General features: G+C 47.2%; 1 protein-coding gene across 1 annotated transcript in view; it reads right to left on the bottom strand.

The window, feature by feature from the left end:
• Positions 1-23,542, bottom strand: part of NBAS (NBAS subunit of NRZ tethering complex) — a 271,212-nt gene that overhangs the window by 214,330 nt on the left and 33,340 nt on the right. The window contains exons 10-14 of the mRNA XM_036750476.1: positions 20,856-20,994; positions 16,978-17,046; positions 9,003-9,131; positions 8,118-8,181; positions 760-953 (exon numbers count right to left, since the gene is read on the bottom strand). Coding sequence (XP_036606371.1) covers positions 760-953; positions 8,118-8,181; positions 9,003-9,131; positions 16,978-17,046; positions 20,856-20,994 — 595 coding nt within the window. The remainder of the gene's footprint in view (positions 1-759; positions 954-8,117; positions 8,182-9,002; positions 9,132-16,977; positions 17,047-20,855; positions 20,995-23,542) is intronic.

Genomic DNA, 23,542 nt, shown 5'->3' with positions numbered 1-23,542 from the left:
CATCCCCTCACACCTGGACTACTGCAATCACTGCTGGGGGTTCTGCTGCCTCAGGTCTCCCCCACTCCAGTCCATCCTCCATTCAGGCACCAAAGGGATTTATCTAGAATGCAGGTCTGATTATGTCATACACACCCACACCCCCACACACACACACACCCACACCCACATCCACACCCACACACATGCACACAGCTCAATAAACTCCAGCAACCTCCTATGGCCTTCAGGAGCAAATACAAAATGCTGTTTGGCATTTGAGGCCTGCTCATGTCCCTTTCCAGGCTTCTCACACCTTCCTCAACACATACCCTTTGATCCATTGACTCTGGCCTCCTAGCTGCTACACAAACAAGAGCCTCCATCTCTCAGCTCCAGGCATTCTCTCTGGCTGTCCCCATGCCTGAAACGCTCCCCCTCCTCCACTCCAACTACTGACCTCCCCTGCTTTCTTCATGACTCACCCCAAGGCCCACCTTGAGCAAGAAGCCTGCCCCTGTCCTCCCCATCTTTCCTCAATATGCTTGTGCATAGTTGTTTGCATCTCTCTCCCATTAGACTGTAAGCTCCTGAAGGGCAGGGACTGAAGTTTGCTTTTCTTTATATCCCCAGAGCTCAGCACAAAGCCTGGCACACAGGATGGGCTTCCTACGTGTTCCCTGACTGACTCAACAAGGTGATAGGAAGAAAGACTTCTTCAAATGACCATAAATTCATAACTTGTCTACAAGCTGGTTCTCCTAGAAGGTACAAAATTACCTCCAAGCTCAAAAATCCTCCATCATGAGCAGCGGTGACCTGAGGGGAGGGTTCAAACCATTCACAGGATTTCCCCAACAAATTTTTCAGGGTTTTCACTGATGATACCGTCAAAGCCCCAGAGCAGCGAGCCAAGGTCACAGCATTGCCGGCCCACCAGTTGACATCTACCAACGGATAAAAGGACTCTTTATCTAAAAAAATATAAAGAAAAAGGTTATTAAACAAGGCAGAATAACAAAGGTGGCAAAAATGCAATAATGAAGTTAAACATCTCGTACCTTTCAATTCTGATTCTCTTAGCGGCATTTTAAAATAACAACTCAATGTAAACACGGCAGATGGCATGTAAGAGAGGAAGCCGAGGGCAGCAAGAGGGAGTGACTTCAGATGGGCAGGCTGAATGCTGCCCTGGTGCCCCCAAACATGAGCAGGTGTAGGAGGAGGCCAGACCACCTGGGGAAGATTAATCTACAGGACAGAGTGCACAGGAGGGAAAGAGGGAGGGAGAAGAGAGCCCACAAGCATGCATATGTGCACACACACGCGCGCACACACACGTACACACATGTATGCACATACACATATGCATGCACACACACATGCATGCGCACATACAGAGAAGGGATCACGAATAGCAGGACAAGCATTGTGCTTAAGGCAAAGGTCCTGAATTCAAATGCTGGCTCTGTTACTAGTGAGTTGTGAGACTTTGGGCAAGTCCCTTCCCATCTCTGGGCCTCAGTTTCTTTTTCTGTAAAATGCAAAGGTATGACCAGAAGATTTTGATATCTCCTTCTAGCTCTAAAACTGTGAGGCTATGGAAATGATGCTCCTACACACCTGGCTAAGAACCTCTTGGGAAACTGTTGGTCAGCCAGCAAGTCAGTCAACAAGCATTTTATACTTTGCAATATACCTTGGGATTTAGGGGCTAGATTTTTTTCTTCCCTACTTATTTATTCTATCATTTCGTTTTGTTTTGTTTTTTCCGAAAAACTGAAACAATTAACTCTTTTGTCTCATGGAGTTTTTATTTATGATTTGAAACAGAGCTTTGACAAACCAGGCTTGGATAAAGCCCACTGGGATTAAAATGGAGCTACTTAACCATGCCTTAAACCCAGATCATTCTGGCTCTTCCTGATTGGCCAATAATAGGCCCCAGCCCAAGCCTCACGTGCTCCCTGTTTGGGTTTGGATGGTGCAGAGTGAGTATTAGCAATAGTTTCTGTTCTGGCCAGAAACTGTGGGTGTTCCCCTTCCAGATTAACTCTTTTGTGAAGGCAAATTAGGCCATCTTTTGCCTCAATTCTTACCTAGCCTTAAATGATTGAATGGGTGTTGTCTCAGACAAACTGAGACCTGGGAAACACCTCAGCTTAAAAAGGCCAGGGTCTCCCACTGCATCTAGGGCCATCACCATTTGTCCTGACCTTTATCTTGACACTGGGCTCTGCTGACTCTGGATGACAGAGTGAGGCTGGTGACTTTGCACATCCCTGCCTCAATTAAATCCAATTCACCGCATTGTCATTGGTCCTCTTTGAGAATGAAGGACGAACAATAAGCATTTATTAAGCACTTACCATGGGCTAAGCACCAGAGACACAAAGAAAGGAAAAGGGGGCTCAGTGTCTCATGGGGGAGACAACACATAAAAAGAAACTGTTGGGGAGGAGGCAGAGGGCACGTCAGCACAGGGGCAAGAAAAGTCTCAAAGCCAGTGGGAAAGGATGATGCAGCTGCCCTGCGTCCCCTCTCGAAATGCAGGTTCCGGGAGGGGCTGAGGAAGGGGCAGGTTCAGAGCCAATGCCATCACGCAGGAGGCTGAGTTACCAGAAACGGAGATCAAGTCCAGGTGGGAAATGACGAGGGTCACTGGGATACCAGGGGATAGGACCACCGTGGGCCTAATGGCACACTTGTGAAAAGCGCATCGTCAGAAGAACGGTGACATTTAGGAGCTAAATAAAACATACTTCTGGGGCGTCTCAAGGCTCCCAAAAGGCTTTATGCGCATATGGAAAGCTTCCTCCGAGGAAGCCTGGTAGTGGTAGCGGCAGCGCCATGCTCACAGCACTGGACTGGGAATCAGGAAGAGCAGAGTCCAAATCCCACCCCAGATATCTCCTAGCTGTGTGCCTGCCTCACATTCCTAACCTGCAAAATGGGTATACAAACAGCACCTTGCTCCACAGGGTCATTGTGATAATAAAATGAGTTGATATTAATAAAGCACTTTGCCAACCTTGAAACACTATGTGAATGTTAGTTATTATTATTATGGATTATTAATAACCAAGAGAGGGCAAGGGAGGAAAGATGGTCCAGAAAGAGAGTACACACTGACCAGAACTACAGAGAAGGCAAGACAGATAAGGCTGGGGAGTCACGACACAGCCTGCGGTGTTCAGACGAGAAAGAAGAGCTTTCATGAAGGCTGCCCCAACATGCTCAAAGTGGCCTCAGCCTCCTCATTTCTTTTTTTCTTTTTTCTTTCTTATATACTTATTTTTACCCTTCTTTATAGTTCCAAGTTCTCTCTCTCCTTCCTGCCATTTCTCCATCCAATGAGAAGGGAAGCAATATGATATCAAATTATACATGGAAAATCACACAAAACATTTCCATATTAGCCATATCACACACACACAAAAAAGAAAAATAAGGAAAATGAGAAAACCATACTTCAATCTGCATCAGTTCTCTCTCTGGGAGAGGATAGCATTTTCATCATGGGTCACATGGAATTGTCTTGGAACATTGTATTGATCAGAGTAGTCAAGTCTTTCACAGTGAATTGTTACAATGTTGCTGCTACTGTGTACAATGATCTCCTGATTCTTCTCACTTCACTTTGCATCAATTCATCTAGCTCTTCCCAGGTTTTTCTGAAACCATGCTGCTCATCATTTCTCACAGCACAATCATATTCCATTACATTCATATACCAACTTGTTCAGCCATTCCCTAACTGATGTGCATCCATCCCTTCAATTTCCAATTTTTTGGCACCACAAAGAGTTGCCATAAATACTTTTGTACAAATAGGTCTTTTTTTTCTTTCTTCTTTGATCTCTTTGGGATACAGACCTAGCAGCAATACTGCTGGGTCAAAGGGTATGCACAGTTTTATAGTCCTTTGGGCACAGTTCCAAACTGTTCTACAGAATGGTTGGACCAGCTCAAAACTCCACCAACAGCTCTTAAGCATCCCTATTTCCCACATCTCTACTAGCATTTGTCATTTCTGATAGGCATAAGGTGGTACCTTAGAATTTAAAGTTTTAATCTGCATTTCTCTAAGCAACAGTGATTTAGAGCATTTTTTCATGACTGTAGCATTTTTTATTGTTTTGTTTTAGCTTACAACATTCAGTTCCTCAAGTTTTTGAGTTTCGGATTTTCTCCTCCCTCCCTCCTTATAAATAGCTTTGATATTTTCTTCTAAAAACAGCCTGTTCATATTCCTTGACCATTTATCAATTGGAGAACAGCTCTTATTTTTATAAATTTGAGTTCCTTATATATGAGAAAAAAGGTCTTTATCGGAGAAACATGCTGTAAAAAAATTAATATTATTTCATGTCTATGGAACTTTTAACAAAATGTAGTTGCCTTATCTCTACTGTCTATTTTTGCTTTTGTTTTGTCTGAGATCAAGATTGTTATCCCTGCCTTTTTTTCACTTCAGCTTAAGCATAACAGATTCTGCTTTAGCCCTTTAACTCTGTATGTGTTCCACTTTCAAGTTGTATCTTGTAAACATTACACTGGATTCTGATTTCTCATCCATTCTGCTATCTGCTTCTGTTTTATGGGTGAATTCATCCCGTTCACATTCAGTTATGATTACTAGCTATTTATTTTCCTCCATCCCATTTTCTTCTGCTTACCATTCTCTTTTTTGATCCTGTCCCTCCTCAAAACTCTATTTTGCTTCTGACCCTGTCTCCTTTAATCTGCCCTTTCTATCAGCCACCCATCCCTTTCTTTTATCCCTTTCCTCTTCTATTTCACTGTTGGGTAAGAGATTTTTATACGTCTGTGTGTGTGTGTGTGTGTGTGTGTGTGTGTGTGTGTGTGTGTATTCTTCCCTCTTTGACCAATTCCAATGAAAGTGAAGTTCAAGGATTACCTCCAAACCCCCCATTTTCCCTTCTGCTATAAAAGCTCTTCCTTGCATGCCTCTCATGTGTGAGAAAATTTTCCCCATTCTACCTCTCTCCCTTTTCCCAGTGCTTCCCTTTTTCTCAGTCCTTTTTTTCAGGGTATCTTCTCAACATAATTGATTCATATCTGTATCCTCTGTCTACATATACTCCTTCTAACTGCCCTAATAGTGACAAAGTTCTTGGGAATTACATGTATCATCTTCCCATACAGAAATTTAAAGTTTAAATTTGTTGAGTCTCTTATGATTTCTCTTTCATATTTATCTTTTCATGCTTCTCTTGGTCATTCTGTTTGAATGTCAGATTTTTTATTCAGCTCTAGTCTTTTCAACAGGAATGCTTGAAAGTCCTCTATTTCATTAAATATCCATTTTTCCCCTGAATACTTATACTGTTTTGCTATTTTGCTGTTTTCGTGGTTGTAATCCCAGCTCTTTTCCCTCCAGAAATATCATATTCCAAGTCCTTCCCTCTTTTAACAAGGAACTACTGAATCTTGTGTAAGCCTGACTGTGACATCATGATATTTGAATTGTTTCTTTCTGGCTGCTTGCAATATTTTCTCCTTGAGTTGGGAGCTCTGGAATTTGGATATAATATTCCTGGGAGTTTTAATTTGGGGAACTCTTTCAGGAGATGACTGGTAGATCTTTTTCGATTTCTACTTTACCCTGTAGATCTAAGTTATCAGGGCAATTTTCCTTTACAATTTCTTGAAATATATCTAGGTTCTTTTTTTGATCATGGCTTTCATGAGGTAGTCAAATAAATCTTAAATTCTCTCTCCTCAATCTATTTTCCAGGTCACTTGTTTTTCTGATATTTCAATTTTCTTCTATTTTTTTCATTCTTTTGACTTTATTCTTTCTTGATGTCCCATGCAGTTATTAGCTTCCACTTGCCAAATTTTTAAGGGATTATTTTCTTCGGTGAATTTTTGTACCTCTTTTCCCACTTGACCTATTCTGCTTTTAACGGAGTTCTTCTCTTCCGTGGATTTTTGTGTCTCTTTTACCATTTGGCCAATTCTGTTTATTATGGTATTGTTTTCTTTAATAATTTTTGTGCTTCTAACCAAGCTGCTAATTTTCTTTTAATAATTTGCTTGCATCACTTTCATTTCTTTTCCCAATTTTTCTTCTACCATTCATCTTTCTTTAACATTTCCAGGAATTCCTGTTTTAAGTCCAATTAGCATTTTTCTTTGAGACTTTGCTTGTCACTGTTTTCACACTGATATTGTCTTCTAAATTTGTTGCTTGGTCTTCTCTGCAACCATACTAACTTTTCACAGTCAAGTTCTTTTTTTTGCTGTTTACTCATTTTTCCAGCCTATTTGTTGCCTTTGAATTTTAATAAAGTTAAAGTTGGGCTAGGCTCATCTGGGGGGATGGGGAAGTACTGTCCCAGGCATCAGGCTTTTTTATGCTGCTGTTTTTAGAGCTAGTTCTAGGGGTCTGCAAGTTTTTGGTGCTTCCAAGGGGCTATAATCCAGGGAAAGATCTGTGCTCTGGTCTTTATCTAGGAAATGCCCCTACTCTTCTGCAGCCACAAGTGATAGTGCTCCTCTTTGCCTTGGAACTTACAGTAGGGCCCTTGTTGGCTTGTGATTGACCACAAGGACTCCTCTCCACTGTGGAACTGTGACCTAGAACTGAAAAGAGGCAATCCAGGTGCAAATCAGTGCCAATTATAGCCAATGCCAGCTATATCCAGTCCCAACAAATGGTCCCCAGTAATCTCTTTCTGACTATTTGTCCACTCCCCTTACCATCTTTTGGCTGAGAGCTCCCAAAGCCACTGTTACTGCTGTTGCCACTGCAGCAGCCACCTCTAAGGCCCACAGCTGGTGATAGCACTTTGCTCTGGGCTGGCTTCCACCTTCGTGTCACAGACCTCTCCTGCCAAGCTCCTAAACTGTCTTAGGCTGGCCTTTTGTTGGCCCTGCCATGCTAGAATTCAACTTGAGGAGTTTAATTTTAAAGTTATTTGGAGAAGAGTGCTGGGAGAATTCAGCTGGGTCCTGGCCTATATTCTGCCATCTTGTCTCCACCCTGCCTCCCATTTCTCATAGCTCCTTCATTGGACCTCTCCTCCCCCAGCTCCCACCCAGCTTTCCCCAGATTTCTAATCATGCCTCTCTACTCATCCTGCCCCACCTCTACCTCCCTTGCCCCATCAGACTGTGAGCCACTCATAAACAGGGCTAGGGCTACAGCAATCTTTGTAACCCTGGGGCATGCAGGAGATACTTGATAAATGCCAGTTAAATTGTCTTGTTGAATAAATCCACATGAATCTTTACAAATTTCATCCCAAAGAGATCATAAAAAAGGGAAAAGGATCTACATGTACAAAAATATTTATAGCAGCTCTTTTTGTGGTGGCAAAGAATTGGAAATTAAGGGGATGCCTATGAGTTGGTGAATGGCTGAACAAGCTGTGGTACAGGAATGTAATAGAATATTATTGTGCTATAAGAAATGATGAGCAGGCAAGATTTCAGAAAAACCTGGAAAGACTTACATGAACTGATGTTGAGTGAAGTGGGCAGAACCAGGAGAACATTGTACACAGTAACAGAAACATTGTGTGATGACTAACTTTAATAGACTTAGCTCTTCTCAGCAGTGCAGTGATCCAAGACAATTCCAAAAGACTCATGATGGAAAATGCTATCCACATACAGAGAAAGACCTATGGAGTCTGAAAGCAGATTGAAGCAGACTCTTTTCTCCTTTTTTTTTGGTTTTTTCTTTCTCATAGTTTTCCCTTTTTTCTTATTCTTATTTCACAACATGACGAATGTGGAAATATGTTTAATATGACTGTACATGTTTGATCTATATCAGATTGCATACCATCTTGGGGAGGGGAAGGAGGGGGAAAATGTGGAACTCAAAATCTTATGTAAGTGAATGTTGAAGACTAAGAATAAAGAAAGAAAAAAGAAAATAATCTATAAATTTCAAACACAAATACAAAGTATATTGGTGTTTACAAGTGTATGTGATAGGGACTCTGAGAAACCCTTGAATGCCAACCCTCTTCAGCAGCTGAGTCACAGTACAAGATCTGCCCGTCCACCCTGGATAGCAGCTTTGGGGGGAAAAGGGGTGGGACACAGGCCTGAGGCTCTGACAGGCTGTGGACCACTCACCTCCACCTCTGTAAACTCACCTTTTATTTTTTTCCTTTTCTCAGTCGAGAGCCTCCAGTTGGGGTTGATTGCATCATAACCAGGCTAGAAATAAAAATCAGTCACACTCAAAGGCTGCAGCTGGACAAGCCTCAAGGCCTTACCAACCTGCCTCCTTAAAAACCACTAGGGTGACTAATGTGCTTTCTTATATCAGATCCCAACTTCCTTGGAACTTTTCACTCTTGACCAAACCCTGGAGAAGCTCCCCTCTGGCCTTCTAAAATTCACCCAAAAGCTATATGAATACGCCTAGACTGCAGCAAAGAGGAAAGCAGGGACAGAAGCCATGATGACAGGATGCCACAAACCTTGACAAGGTTCAACAAAATGACTTTCCTTGGCATAACCCACAATCTAAAATCACCCAGTGGGTGTCACAAGAGAGCTCAAGTCTATTCCTCTCCCCCTCCTCCCTCCATCTCCAGCTCTTACCTGGCTCACCCCATGAAATCATGACCTCCCTGGCCTCCCTCTCCAGGACTGGCTGCCCCTTCACTCCCTCTCCTCGGCTCAGTGGCTGAGGCCTAGGAGTTAGAATACTCCTTGCTCCCCAGTGTCCCTTCCTGGCTCTCCCTTCCTCCTTCATTCAGCAACCTCTCTTCCTTTGAGGTTCATGCTCTTCCCATCTACCACCCAATCAGAATCCTGGTAGCCAATGTATACAGCCCTCTAGGTCACTCCCGTCCCTTCCCCAATGAGACCGGCCCTAGTCCCAGTCTTTCTCTCCTCCCCAACTCCTGCCCTTATCCCAGGGGACTTACACATACACCTCAATTGTACCTGTACATGGACAATGAGCAACTCCATCCACACCTCTCCCAACAGGAAAAGGACCTGTGAGAAGTCACAGGAAAGAGAGTTACCTGCTCCTCTTGACGCCATTCCCCCAGCTGTGTGAGAGATGGGATGGTCCAGAAACTCAGCTTTCCTGAGAAGTGAATGGCGGCTAGAATCGTCCCATCGGGAGAGAGGCTCATCTTGTAGACCCCATCCTGGCCAAGAGCGGGAGGGACCAGAGTTAAAAGTCCAGGGCAGGCAACCATACCTCCACTTTTCCTATTTTCTAGCCATCTCCATCCACATAAAGGGGGCCTAAGAGGCTCACCAGGCTGAACTGGGGAATTCAGAAGACTGTAAGCTTCTTTCCTCAAGGAGCCATAACCAAGGTTACTGGGGGAGTGGTAATATTGAGAAAAACCAAAGGCCAAATGCGCCAGATGCACAAGGGCAGGCTTATTTGTTCTAGGACCCAGTCATGCATCTCCACTCAACAACCACTATTAGGTAACAATGGTATCTCTTTATACACTTCTGCCAGGACTGCCAGGAGGCACCATCCCCTCACTGGAAGTACTCTCTGCCCTCCCCAAGTACAGCTCACACCTCCCAGGGCCATACTGTCCTGATGGCTTTCCCATGTGGCTACTCAGGCCTAGGAGCAAGGAAGAGTCAACAGTATTAAGACCATCACGTAAGCTGGAAAGCTACAAAAAAAAAAACCCATTTAAAGTTCTTCTCTCAGATGGCAGCTGGAAAGCAGGGACTTGCCTAAAGTTCTCCCCCAGGACCTTCCAAACACCTTTAAAAAATGACTGAACAAATTCTGGAACTGCAGAACCCACAAAATAGCAGAAGGAAGCAGGGCTCCAGCCCAGGAAAGCCTGGATGGTCGCTGGGTAAGGTCTATTGCATGGAGCTGGGAGCAGAGCCCAGCGTGAGCCATGCCCAAACCAACCAGACCAGGAGCTGGGCTGAACAGGCTCTAGCGCCCTGAATCAGTGAGCTGTGGCAGTTACAAGACTTCTCAATCCACAAACATCAAAGAAAACAGAGAAGGTTAATGGAAAAAGCTGCGGGGACAGAGTGAAAGGAGTTCACGGTTCAGCCACCACCCCAGGGGCAGCGGAGGTGGTGCAGCTCTGAGGACAGAACTACAGCTGCAGTTGCTTCCGGCCCCAGTCCCATCTGGTGGGAGGAATTAAGTGGCAGATCCGAGCGGGGGTACAGAGTCTGCTTAAGATCTGAGTCAGAGGAGGAGGGCTGGTGTGGCAGAGCTTGCTGTGTAGAAATAGCTCTGAAAACAATAGCACATCCCCTCAAGCTTGGAAAAAAGTACTCTCTACAAGCAGGCATACCCTGATGAAAAACTCAAGGATCAAGTAGTTGACTGGGAACATAGCCAGGTGGCAAAAATGGACTCAGATTCAGACTCAGACTTTGGAATCTTTTTTTGGTGACAAAGAAGACCAAAACATACAGACAGAAGAAGTCAACAAAGTCCAAGAGCCTACATCAAAAGCCTCCTCGAAAAACATGAACTGGTCTCAGGCCATGGAAGAGCTCAAAAAGGATTTGGAAAAGCAAGTAAGAGAAGTAGAGGAAAAATTGGGAAATGAAATGAAAGTGATGCGAGAAAACCATGAAAAACAAGTCAAACACTTGCTAAAGGAGAACCAAAAATACTGAAGAAAATAACACTTTAAAAATAGATTAACTCAAATGGCAAAAGAGCTCCAAAAAGCCAATGAGGAGAAGAATGTCTTGAAAGGCAGAATTAGCCAGATGGAAAAGGAGATCCAAAAGACCACTGAAGAAAATACTACCTTACAAATTAGATTGGAGCAAGTGGAAGCTTGTGATTTTGTGAGAAATCAAGATATTATAAAACAGAACCAAAGGAATGAAAAAATAGAAGACATTGTGAAATATCTCACTGGAAAAACCACTGACCTGGAAAACAGATCTAGGAGAGATAATTTTAAAATTATTGGACTACCTGAAAGCCATGATCAAAAAAGAGCCTAGATATCATCTTTCAAGAAATTATCAAGGAGAACTACCCTGATATTCCAGAGCCAGAAGGTAAAATAGAAATTTAAGGAATCCACCAATCACCTCCTGAAAAAGATCCCAAAAAGAAAAATCCTAGGAACATTGTTGCCAAATTCCAGAGCTCCCAGATCAAGGAGAAAATACTGCAAGCAGCCAGGAAGAAATAATTTGAGTATTGTGGAAACACAATCAGGATAACACAAGATCTAGCAGCTTCTACATTAAGAGATCGCAGGGCTTGGAATATGATATTCCGGAGGTCAATGAAGCTAGGATTAAAACCTCGAATCACCTACCCAGCAAAACTGAGTATCATGCTCCAAGGCAAAATATGGATTTTCAATAAAATAGAGGACTTTCAAGCTTTCTCAGTGAAAAGACCAGAGCTGAATAGAAAGTTTGACTTTCAAACACAAGAATCAAGAGAAGCATGAAAAGCTAAACAAAAAAGAGAAATCATAAGGGACTTGCTAAAGTTGAACTGTTTTGTTTACATTCCTACGTGGAAAGATGATGTGTATAATTCATGAGACCTCAGTATTAGGGTAGCTGAAGGGAATATAGATATATAGGGAGACAGAGGGCACAGGGTGAGTTGAATATGAAGGGAAGATATCTAAAAAACTAAAATCAAATTAAGGGATGAGAGAGGAATATATTGAGAGAGGGAGAAAGGGAGAGATAGAACGAGGCAAATTATCTTGCATAAAAGTGGCAAGACAAAGCAGTTCTGTAGGAAGGGAAGAGGGGGCAAGGGAGGGGGAATGAGTGAATCTTGCTCTCATTGGATTTTACCCTTATTGGAGGGAATAACATACACACTCAATTGGGTATCTTACCCCACTGGAAAGGAGGAAGGAGATAAAAAAGGGGGGGGGGGTGATAGAAGGGAGGGCAGATAGGGGGAGGAGGTAATCAAAAACAAACACTTTCAAAAAGGGACAGAGTCAAAGGAGAAAATTGAATAAAGGGGGATGGGATAGGAAGGAGCAAAATATAGTTAGTCTTTCACAAGAGTATTGTGGAAGGGTTTTACATAACGATATGCATGTGGCCTATGTTGAATTGCTTGCCTTCTTAGGGAGAGTGGGTGGGGAGGGAAGAGGGGAGAGAATTTGGAACTCAGAGTTTTAAAGACAGATGTTCAAAAAAAAAGTTTTTGCATGCAACTACAAAATAAGATATACAGGCAATGGGCATAGAAATTTATCTTGCCCTACAAGAAAGTAAAGGAAAAGGGAATGGGGTGGGGAGTGGGGTGACAGAAGGGAGGGCTGACTGGCGAATGGGGCAACCAGAATATATGCCATCTTGGAATGGGGGGGAGGGTAGAAATGGGGAGAAAATGTGTAATTCAAACTCTTGTGAAAATTAATGCTGAAAACTAAAAATATTAAGTAAATAATGATTTTTTTAAAAAAAAAAAAAGTTCTTCTCTCTTCTAAGTCTGGTTCAATAACTTTAAATAACTTTAAAAGCCATGACCTTGATGCTCCATCTTTGAATAATGGACCTCAGCCAGGCTGCAGCCCACCATTCTCTTCCCACCCTTCCCAGACATCAGAAGAGGGTTCCACTGGAAGTTATCATGTTGATTACTTATTTACAGCTAGACAGCCATCTCCTTGAGGCCCAAACCTTGTCTGATCTTTTTGGAGACATTTCCAGAGTACACAACCCAATGATGGCGCTCATTAAAAATCTGTGCATGAGAGACAGCAGGAATTGATGATGAGGGGGCCTGGGCAGCTCGCTTGTCTTCCCTGACAAATTACACCAGCTCTCGGAACCCCACTTTTCTTTTCTGCCCCCTGGAGTTCACCATCCTGCACTACTGACCTTACCAGGCTGCTTTCAGAGAAAGAACTAGTGAGGAAGCCCAGGAACTTGTGGGGAAGGACAAGGGTTTTTCACTAAAATGCTGAGCGAGGATTGTTAAAAATGGGCAGAGTCAAGGTGGCAGAGCATTAAGGAGCAGCATGGCACACTCCTCTCCAAAAACCTCCTCCAACAGATTTGGAAAGTGTGCCAGACCAGATCCTCACAGGGCAATCCAGAAAGTCCCAGTGAGCTATTTTTAGGCCATCTCAGCAGAGGGACACAGACAGGGAGAGCTGTGGACACTGGGGACTGCTTAGGGCAGCACCCTGGGAGAGGAGACCCCAGGCTCATGCCCATTCCCAGGCCCACCCAACATGGCCAATGTGGAAATCTGCTTAGATGGACTATTCACGCTTGTGACAGGTTTTGTTTTTCTTGTGTTCTCATCTGGAGTAAGGGGGTTGAGGTAGGAGGGTGAGAAGGCAGATCTTGGACGATTAAAACAAATATATCTTTAAAAAGAAAGTTTAAAATTAAGATTAAGATTTGTTTTCAATTTAACCTTTTTCAAGTTCCACACTAAATCTCTCAATTGCCCCTGCTCCCCTGCTGGCTCCACCCTCTGGGCCCAGAGGGACCAAGGTGTGTTGGTAAGCAAAATGGGCTCTTAGCACTTAGTTCAACCAAGTGCCCTTGAAAAGTTTGGCTTTTGTTTCCTTTGAGTAATTCAGTGTATTTCATTGAGTCTTACTAAGTGCTAAACCCCAGGCCCAAACCCCTATTAGGTACTAAGCCGATGTGGGCATGAAGCTCCCAGGGTTCTAAGGGGAGGGGCTAAAACCAGAGCCAATCACAGAAGCCTAAGTTCTGGTCATTCAGATGACATTTGATGACGTCTGAAATGCATTAAGAAGAGAAGACAGAGCCATTTGCGCAGGGCTCTCACTCGAGGTGGTGCTGATGCAGAGACTCCAGGCAGCTGTAGCTAAGAGCCCTTCAGCTTGTAACCCAGATGCTGAGACTTTGTTAAACTCTGGTAACTAGGTATTGGGATTTGAATCAGACAAGGTCTGTCTGTTGATGTTTATGCTTTGTTTGTATTTTGCTCTGAAGTTTAGGGTGCTGGTCTTTTCCCCTGAACTAAGTGAATGATATTTGTATGCTGAATTAAAGTAAGCTTGTCAACCCCTTAACGTTGCTTTCCTTACTAAAGCAGATCAAAAGAACCTGTGCTTTTGCAGCATGCTCGAAGCATTCTTGTTGTTGGGCTTGTGTTGGTCTTTCACCCCCACAACAGCTGCTAGCCGGATTGTTGGAACACAAGGCCAGTCCCTCTCTCACTGGCCCACCCTCCAACCCCTTGAATGCAGCCATCACTCACGGACCCTCAGAGGCTTCTTTTGTCCAGGCTAAACCTGCCTATTTTATTCAGCCAACACTCAGGAGACAGAGCCTCCAGGCCCTTTGCCATCCTGACTGCCTCCTTGGGACCCTCTCCAGCTATCAAGGCTGTTATTAAACTGTTATGCCTAGAACAGAACCCAATCCTCTGGAGGGGTCTGAAAAGGCCAAGGACATGGGACATCACTTCTTTCCCACTGAAGCTATGCCCCTAATTGATGCAGCACAGAGGCCTCCTGCTGGGAAGGGTCTACACCAGGATTCAAACCTAACTCCAGGTCCAGCCGTGTCTCCACAGGCCCACCTAGCAGGCCACACAGACGTACAGACACCAAGGGCCTCTGAGAACCGAGCCAGGCCAGGCAACAGCTGCTCTGGGTGCCCAAGGCCCCATTCACAGAGCAAACCTCTAGGAGGACAAAGGCAGGGCCCTCCAGACAATGGGAGGAAATGGATTCTTCAATCTCCCGCAAATCACAACAGGAACCTGCCACTTTTAAACCCTAATCCTCAAATTGCATTAGCACTTTTGTACTAGAAAAGCAGGAAAATTTAAGTAGAGATCAATTTGAAGCAATATTCACTTTGGTTTAAAATGTGGCTGGGCACTTCCCTTGTTGTGGTAATTACAGAGTCATTTTTCAGCAGTTATGTCTGACTCCTCATGACCCCATGGGGGGGGGGGGGGTTTATTGGCAGATGATGGAGTGTTTTGCCATTTCCTTCTCAAGCTCATTTTACAGATGAGGTAACTGAGGCAAACAAAAGGAAGTGACTTGACCAGGGTCACACAGCTAGTAAGTGTCTGAGGCTGGATTTGAACTCAGGGAGATGAGTTTTTCTGACTCTAGGCCCAGCCTTCCAGTCACTGCCCCAGGGTGTTTCTTTAATTCTCCCTAAATATGTGGCATTTTTCCATTTTTCATCACTCTACAGTTGAAGAATTGGCCAAGGATACACCATGAAGTAAAAAAAAAAATGGAGAGTTATAGTCTAGACTCAATAATAAAATCAACTCAGACCTCTTTCCCACAATGCCTAGATCAGAAGGCCTGGCTATGAGCTGTGTGACCCCTGAATACTTGTTTCAGAGCCCCCTCCACCCGACTAGGGGAATCCGTTTTGTTCTCACTGAAGCTCTTCTCCATCACCCTCTCATTGAGGAGAGCTCACTAATCTGGAGACCAAAGAGCCCTGAGATCGATGGCTGCCTCTCCCACTTAGTTACTGTTATTAGCTGGCTGTATGGCCATGAATGGGTCACTTAACCTCTGACTCTAAGACAGAGAAAGACCCCCATGGGGTGGCTGCTGCACTGCCCCCTGCACTGGCTGTGGTCACTACCCTTCTCTGAAGTGACAGCCAAGTCTGGACTCCTGGGAGCTGTCCAAGGTCCTGGGCTCTACAGTCGCTGGATTAGATATCCCCTGACTGACTGAAGGGGGCAAATATACAGCCTTGGTGCTACCACGGGCCAGGAAAAGCCCTGGAGGGTCCAAAGGTCTGGGCCCATGGCTGGTTCCACATCTCTGTGGTCACCCATGGAGACTACCAAAGGCAACTTACATCACTTCTCTAGCCTGGCATCTCCTCATCTGGAAAAGGGGAAAATCATGCCTGTAACACCATCTTCCAAGGGGCTGGGGGTCCTGGGCTAGGCAATGGGGACAGAAAGATGGGAGGAAACCTCAATCCTTGCCCTCAAGAGGCTCCTATTTCTCCATAGGGAACAGTATACCCACAATTAGAAAGGGACCATGGGAAATTCCTCCTGCCTGGGTTTAATGCAAATGTCCCACTGTACCAGAAGCATAGGATGGCTCTGCAATGAATTAAGTTCCCAGTGTCCCTCGGATTCACCAAAGGGATAACTGCAGTATGACAGGCCCCTCCCCCAGGGCAGACCATGACTTAGTGGATGGTCTTTGAATATTTCTGGGGCTGAAAAATGTATTCCTCAGGTCGCTAATTCAGCAATGAACCTCTCCAAGTCTGGTCCCTGCAAAAAGAATCAAGCAGCCTGCCTGGGGGCTCCCCTCTGCAAGCTTCAAGCCCAGGGGGGTGTCTTTCCTGGGAGGCCTTGGTGCTCTTTTGGCCTCAGGTCCAAGAAATCAGCGCCAGGTGTGGAGGAGGCCAGAGCAGAGAGGACATCAGCAGAAGAACAAGAGGACCGCAGATGCCCGCCTATTTGGGAAGTGACTTAGACTCAGGTGAAGGCTCACTGGAGGAAACAATGGACCGGCACCAGCACCTCCAGCCTAGTGGTCAAAGAGGAGTCCACAAAGAGAGACCTCAAGGAGAGCATGCTGCCCCCAGGGGCTTCCTGCATCTCTCTCCTTCTGGGCAGTGCCCTGTGGGCCCTGGTCAGCATCCGCAGCCTAGGGGTCAAAGAGGAGCCTGCAAAGAGAGACCTCAAGGAGAGCATGCTGCCCCCAGGGGCTTCCTGCATCTCTCTCCTTCTGGGCAGTGCCCTGTGGGCCCTGGTCAGCATCCGCAGCCTAGGGGTCAAAGAGGAGTCTGCAGAGAGAGACCTCAAGGAGAGTATGCTGCCCCCAGGGACTTCCTGCTTTTCCCTCCTCCTAGGCAGTGCCCTATGGGCCCTGACCAGCACACCCAGCCCCGAAGGCCATGCTCCTTTACAGACCACGGGCTACCAAGGCGAAGGCTCTGACAGCAGGGACAGGGAAACCATGGCCTGACTCCCCAAGGGACGCCTGAATCATCGGGGCAAAGCCTGATATTTCTCCCAAAAGAATGTGATGGTCTTTGCATCCTTGTCATTACCTGCTCTTGTCCTTGTCGGCTGTAAAGCTTCATATTAAAAATCCTCAACAGTCCCAGTGTCTTTGGTGCCTGGAAAACAAGAGCAAAAATTACTGAGGGCAATGGTGGCAGGCCCCAGCACAAAGCCAGGCCTAGCCCACAAGCAAGTGGCCCAGAGGAAAGCCCAGAGGTGGGCTGCCGTCATCTCCCAAGGCACCACGTAGCATTCCACACTCAAGACACTTCATTGCCACTGGCTTGGCACAGGCTTCACAGAAGAAGGCTCCAGGGGAGGCTGGCCCAGCTTGGGGGTAACCCTGGCACCTCTAGGAAAACCAAGGCAGCCTGACCCCAGAGCTGGGCCTGCCAGGCTGTGAGGCCCGGGTACAACCTTCCTTCCCAGGACACCTCTCCACATCACCTGACCTCAGCTGGAGAACATGGCAGGCTGTACTCCACTCCGCCCGTCTATACCTCGTCTGTACGTCGTTTCCCCTCAGACTGTGAGCTCCTGGAGGACAGAGGCTGTCCTCTACCTTCCTCTGAATCCCCAGCACTTGGCACATGCCTGCCTGGCACATGGAAGGCACTTAATAAATGCTCACTGATTGGCTGACATCCTCATCATGAAGGCAGTCCCTCACGGAGCAAGGTTTCCAAGCACTCAGGAGGTCTCCGAGCACCGGACAGACTAGTGGTTTGGGGAAGGGCTGGCCCAGAGCCCCGTGCGCCCCTTCCAACTCCGACACCCTCCAATAATCGCCAGTTATTTCTTCTGTATTTGCTCATTTTATATAATGGTACAGACCTACAAGCTGTCCCCCGTCTCCCTCCCTCCCTCCATCCCTCAGTCAGTCCACAAGCGCCACCATTCAGTCCCACCTTGGGGCCGGGCAGGTGCTGTTGGAAGTCCTGGGGCTACTAGTGACAAGAGAATTCCTTTGTGATCCCTGCACATCTAGCACACAGAAGGTGTGCAATACACGCTTGCTGGCTGCCTGAATGACAAACCATCTCCCAAGTACTCACCAGGTGCCAAACGCTGTACAATTGCTGGGGACACAAAGATAAAATCTAGGATGAGCTTTAGGCAGGTGGCCGGCACTGAAGGAGGCCTGGAGAGCCGGATCAGAGTCCAGAAGACCGAGTTCAAATCCAGCCTTGGACACTTGCCAGTTTTAGGAGCTCTCTGCCTCAGTTTCCTCATCAGTAAAGTGGAGGTGCTAATAGCACCTGCTCCCAGGACTGAAGGTCCATATAAATGTTCGCTGTGATCACTAAGACTTTCCATCAGGAGCAGGCAGCCATGGAGCGGGAGGAGCCCTGGAGGATGGCCAGGAAAGGCTCAGGGCGGGTCTTGAGGGGAGGGCCGGGGTTAAGGGACTGAGCAGCCAGGAACAATCCTTAGAGTCAGCTGGGCAGATCCACCCAAAGTGTCTCCCAAAGGGCATGAAAAGACACAGGGAGAAGGCAAGCCGGGACCCCTGGGACCAGAAACTGCGAATCCACTGCAAGGAGTCAGGCCCGTCACAGAGCAAGAAATAGAAGTCAATCAAGCAACAAGCACTTAGTGAGTGCCTACTGTGTGCCCGGGATACAGGCACCGAGAAGGGAACCATCCCTCCTCATAGGGAGCTTCCATTCCCTTGGAGGTGAGAATCAGAACACACCTGACTTCAATGTATGAACATGGCCAAAGAAAAAGGAGTCAAACACAGAGATTCCTGTGGGGCAGCAGAAGGCAGCACTTGAGCTTGTCATCAAGGGGGGAGGAGTCTTGCAAGGGGAGAGGGGCCCTCTGGGCCTGGGCCCCAGGCATGACCAGGAACAGAGAGAAGGCCGGTGTGGCCAGATGGCCAAGGGGCCTTCAGCCATGAAGACTCTAAAAGAGCACAGGTGGCCACAGGGGCTGGCGGAGGAGGAGAGCCACAGAGTCAGACTTTAATAGCTGTGAGTACGATGGAGAGACCCCCAGGAGCTGCTGCAATAACTCAGTGAAGGGCCTGGACCAAGGCGGTGGGCCATGAGCTGAGAGGGGGAGCTGGGTGCAAGAAGCAACTGGCTTGGGGAGAGGAAAGAAGGAGCCTGGAGGACCAAAGGCGCCACTCAGTGCACTGCAGACACACTCTAGCACACATCATTAAAAGGACATCCCACGTGTTCAACTCACACGCCAACCCCAAGATCTTCTTCCGTTATCCTGGAAGCCATGTGCATGTTTGCTTAGAAAACGTTAGCCAGGCTGGGCTGGACCTGCACAAACCTCCCACGCAAACCCAAAGGCTTCCCTGAGGCTGGCAAAGGAAGCCACGGAGGAAGGCATGGCGGCCCTGGCAGCAGCTGGTGCCCAGACTTCTCCCCTCTAGGCCCGTCTCCCTCCGCTCGGCTCCTCTGCCCTGGCCACAGCCCGTCTGCACAGCAGGGTTTGCTCAGTCTCGCCTGTCAGACCAGCGCAAGCTCCTCACGGGCAGGGGCTTCCCTTGGCCTTTCCTGGTGTCCCCAGTGCTCAGCACTGTGCCCAACACGCTCTGCTGTTCTGTCGTTTCCATCATGTGCAAATCTTCATCGCCCCATTGGGGGTTTTCTTGACAAAAGCACCAGAGTAGTTTGACATCTCCTTCTCTGGATCACTTTACAGGTGAGGAAACTGAGGCAAGCAAGGGGTAAGTGACCTACCCAGGGTCACACAGCTAGGAAGTGTCTGAGGCCAGATCTGAACTCAAGAAAACAAGGCTTCCTGACTCTGGGCCTGGCACTCTGTGCACAATAGTGCCCCCGAGCGGCCCTGGCGCATGGTAGGTGCTTAATAAAAGCTTGATGATTAAGGGCTCAGATGTCTGTAGCCCGCTCGTCCATTCCTGCCTAAATTCCACCCAAACCCTCATTGGCTTCCCTGAACTGGGAGGTCCCAAGGCCTTACAACCTTCATTAGCTCACTTCCCCACCTACTACACTCTCTGGACAGGGCTAACAGAGGACATTCCATCTCCCAGCTGGAGGCATGCAGCTCAAGCATGAGCCCAAGGCCGGAGACTTCTTGGGGGCCAAAGCAATGCCTCAAGTGTGTCTACCAAGCCATGGGAGGGCTGCAATCTGTCCTGGAGAAAGGACCGTCCACACCAAAAAGGGCACAGGCATCTGCCAACAGTGATGGGAACTAGCCATCAAGGGTTCCTAATAACACACTTCTACAGATCGACCTACACAGGACAGTCTGACGGAATTAGAGTGGAACCACCTGGACAGGCGGCTGTCGTCTTGGGCCCTGCCTGACTCCCCTCTCCCCTGGCACAGTGCCTGGCACACAGGCACCTCCTAACATGTGCTTGTGGATTAACTGGAGGATGGAAGCTAAATGTGGCCATGGAGCACTTCCTCTTCTTGGATCGGCAGCCAAGCAGCTCACTCCAAGGGCCTGGGGGCTCAACCTGCCGCCCCTTGGCTGCTGCCTCCTACCCGGGTCCCACAGGCCAGGGGACTGCAGCCCAAGCTGTGTGACACGGCCATGATGAATCCCCTGCAGGCCCTGGCATGGGGACCTCACCCTTTTTTACCAGGAGCTTAGCTTATCTTCCTCTTCCTAAAGCTGGGGGGAGTGAGTTTATTCAAAGCACGCAGGACTAAGCTGCTGAAGGTCACCCATAAATAGGGAACAAATAATGAGCTCCCCCAAAGCAATGTGCAAACCTCTGATCTGTATCACTTCTGGCAGCCACCGGATAAAAATGAGGCTCCGTCAATACCATATCCTTTGATTCAACCTGACATGCAACAACATGACTGAAATTTCCTGAGCCTCCAGATGTGCCACCCCCGTCAGCTCCTGTTGGGGGGACCCACAGAGGGCTCACGGGCTGCAGATCCCAGCCAGGCCAGTGAGGCCGGCTGCTGCAACTTACCACGGTGAGGCCATCCCCGCTGATGCTGACTGGCTTGTAATAGGGCGACCCAGACAAGACTCTCCAAGCAGACAGACCCCAGGCACGGGCTTTCGAGGTGCCCACTTCATCGGTTTCACAGCCGCCCACCAGCAAAAGCCTGGATGGAAAGGAGAAACAGCCTTTCTAGGCAACCAGTACTAAAACTCAATTCAAGTGCTGGCATGGAGGTATCAGGCACACCCCCAAGGACCAAATTACAAGGCTGCAGACTGTATCACACATCACAGGAACCTTGCCTAACAGAAGGGCAATGGAAGTGGGCTCCCTTCCCCTCACCCCAACTCTCCCAGCAGAGGCCAGATGGTACCTCCTAGACTGAAGGACACAGGACCATCTGCAGAACGGGGCTCCCCAACCGCAGACAGCCAGAATGACAAAAGACAAGGTTTCCTGGAATAGTCCGCCCCTGAGAGGTTCAGCGGGGGGCGGGGGGGGGGCGCGGGAGGGGGTGTGAGGCCTGAGTGACTGACCTGAGGCCACAGAGAAAAAGGATCTGTATGGACTAGAATAAGGAAACCCCCCACAAAAGCTCCTTACACCAATGAGATCATAGGTCTGCCCCTCCCTCCACCACCAAAAATGTGTCCCTACTACACTGTGGGCATGTTCCCTTTTTGTTCACACAAACTAGAACGATGATGGAGAATGGGAGCATGGGATGAGAAAAAGGGTCACAGGATGCTGGCTCATCCCCTTCTGCACTGCTAGCCTCCCTCTTCCTCTCATCCTGCCCCAGCAGCCAGGCCAGAGCGTCATGGGTGCAGCTTCACAAATTTTCAGTAAAATGCTAATAGTTCTTAGAAACAGTGCACCTGGAGAAGAGGATACGTTCAGAAAAGCTCATGAATCATCAGCTGGAAAATATTCAATCAAGGAGCAGGAGCGCTCTGTGGAAAAACCCAATCCTCCATTTGTGATTCTTACTGGACCTTTTAAGTTGAAGGTTCTATGCAAACAGGGAGAAAAGTGCACCTGGAATCACTTCCAGCTGAGAAAGGACAGACCGGAGAGCGTCTGGCTAAGCGGGTGATGAAGAGGCTGTGTAACGTTGCATGCAGATGAGGCACAGGATAGAGGAAGGAAAAGAAGGCCTGGGGTGGAAGAAGGAAACATGAGCCAGGCCTTCAGTTATCTGAAGGTCTGGAATGCAGAAGACAGTGTGGAGACTATGCTACAAACCAGCAACCCTGGCTGAAAAGCAGAAACACTGACCAATGGAAAGAGATTAAGGTTTTGAGAGACAGAGACAGAGAAAAAGACAGAAAGAGAAAGACACAGAGAGAGAGAGAGAGACAAAGACAGACACAGAGACAGAGAGACACAGAGAGAGAAAGAGACAGAGACAGACAGAAAGAGACAGAGAGAAACAGAGAGACAGAGACAAACAGAGACACAGAGACAGATAGACACAGACAGCAACAGAGACAGGCACAGAGACAGGCACGGAGACAGACACAGAGAGAGAGACAGAGAGAGACAGAGAGACAAAAAGACAGAGACAGACAGAAACAAAGAGACAGAGACAGAAAGAGAGACAGAGACAGAGAGACAGAGACAGAAAGAGAGACAGAGACAGAGAGAAACAGAGAGAGACAGAGATGGAAAGACAGAGACAGAAAGAGAGACAGAGACAGAAAGAGAGACAGAGACAGACAGAGGCAGACAGACATAGAAAGAGACAGAGAGAGACAGAGACAAACAGAGACAGAGAGAGGCAGGGACAGATAGACACAGACACAGAGAAAGAGACAGGGACAGATGCAGAAATAGCTAAACAAAGCAGCGCAGTATTCAACAAACTAGATGGCACCAACTACCAAGACAAGTACTCCCTGTAGGACAAAAGTTGCTGGAGAAACTAGAAAGCCATCTGGTGGAAACTGGGTTCAGAGCAGCATCCAGACCATATACTAAAAGAAGCTCCAAATGGATGGAGAGATGGCCTAGAGGTAGAAGCTGGTATCATGTTAAAAAGTCAGAGGAGAAAGGAAGAAGAAACCTTTCACAGCTGTGACAAGGGGCAGAATTCTCAGCTCTCCAAGTGACAGAGATGATCATGGACAACAGTGATCACACACCTTTTTAAAGTTTCCACACAAGCTAGGATCATATGGGAAACAACCAATTAAGGGAAGTCTCTGCAGCAAATGCCTCTGCCCAAGGTCTGAACTGATCCATCACATGAGAACAAGAGCCAATGCCCAAGCACTGAGTAATCAAAGACCACAACAGACAATTCTCAAAAGGCACAAAAGCTCTCCAAAACCTTAGAGAAAATGTTCGAAATCACTCTAAGAGCAATGTGAACAGAAACACTTGTGACGTTCTAATTCCCATGTATCAGATGGGTGAGGACAGCCACAGAGACGTGACGCTTCTTACAAGCGTCTAGAAAGGACGGGGCCTAGATGCGACTAGAAGCTGTGACTGGGCCGATCCTTCCAGAAAAGTCCCTCAGCCACACTTGGCACCTCCTGCAGCGACTCTGCACATGGCGAGGGAGGCAGACACACGATCACAGGCATGAGAGGACATGTAAGAGCCCGTCTTTGTCGGAGCCAACGACTGCAAAGGAAATGAGGGCTCATGAACCAGAGAAGGGCTAAGTGGCTGGCACAGGAACGTCATGGAAAGTTAGTACCCCA

The sequence above is a fragment of the Trichosurus vulpecula genome, chromosome 3 (genome assembly GCF_011100635.1).
Source record: "Trichosurus vulpecula isolate mTriVul1 chromosome 3, mTriVul1.pri, whole genome shotgun sequence".
Taxonomy (NCBI): domain Eukaryota; kingdom Metazoa; phylum Chordata; class Mammalia; order Diprotodontia; family Phalangeridae; genus Trichosurus; species Trichosurus vulpecula.
This window is presented reverse-complemented; position numbering and strand designations above follow the sequence as displayed.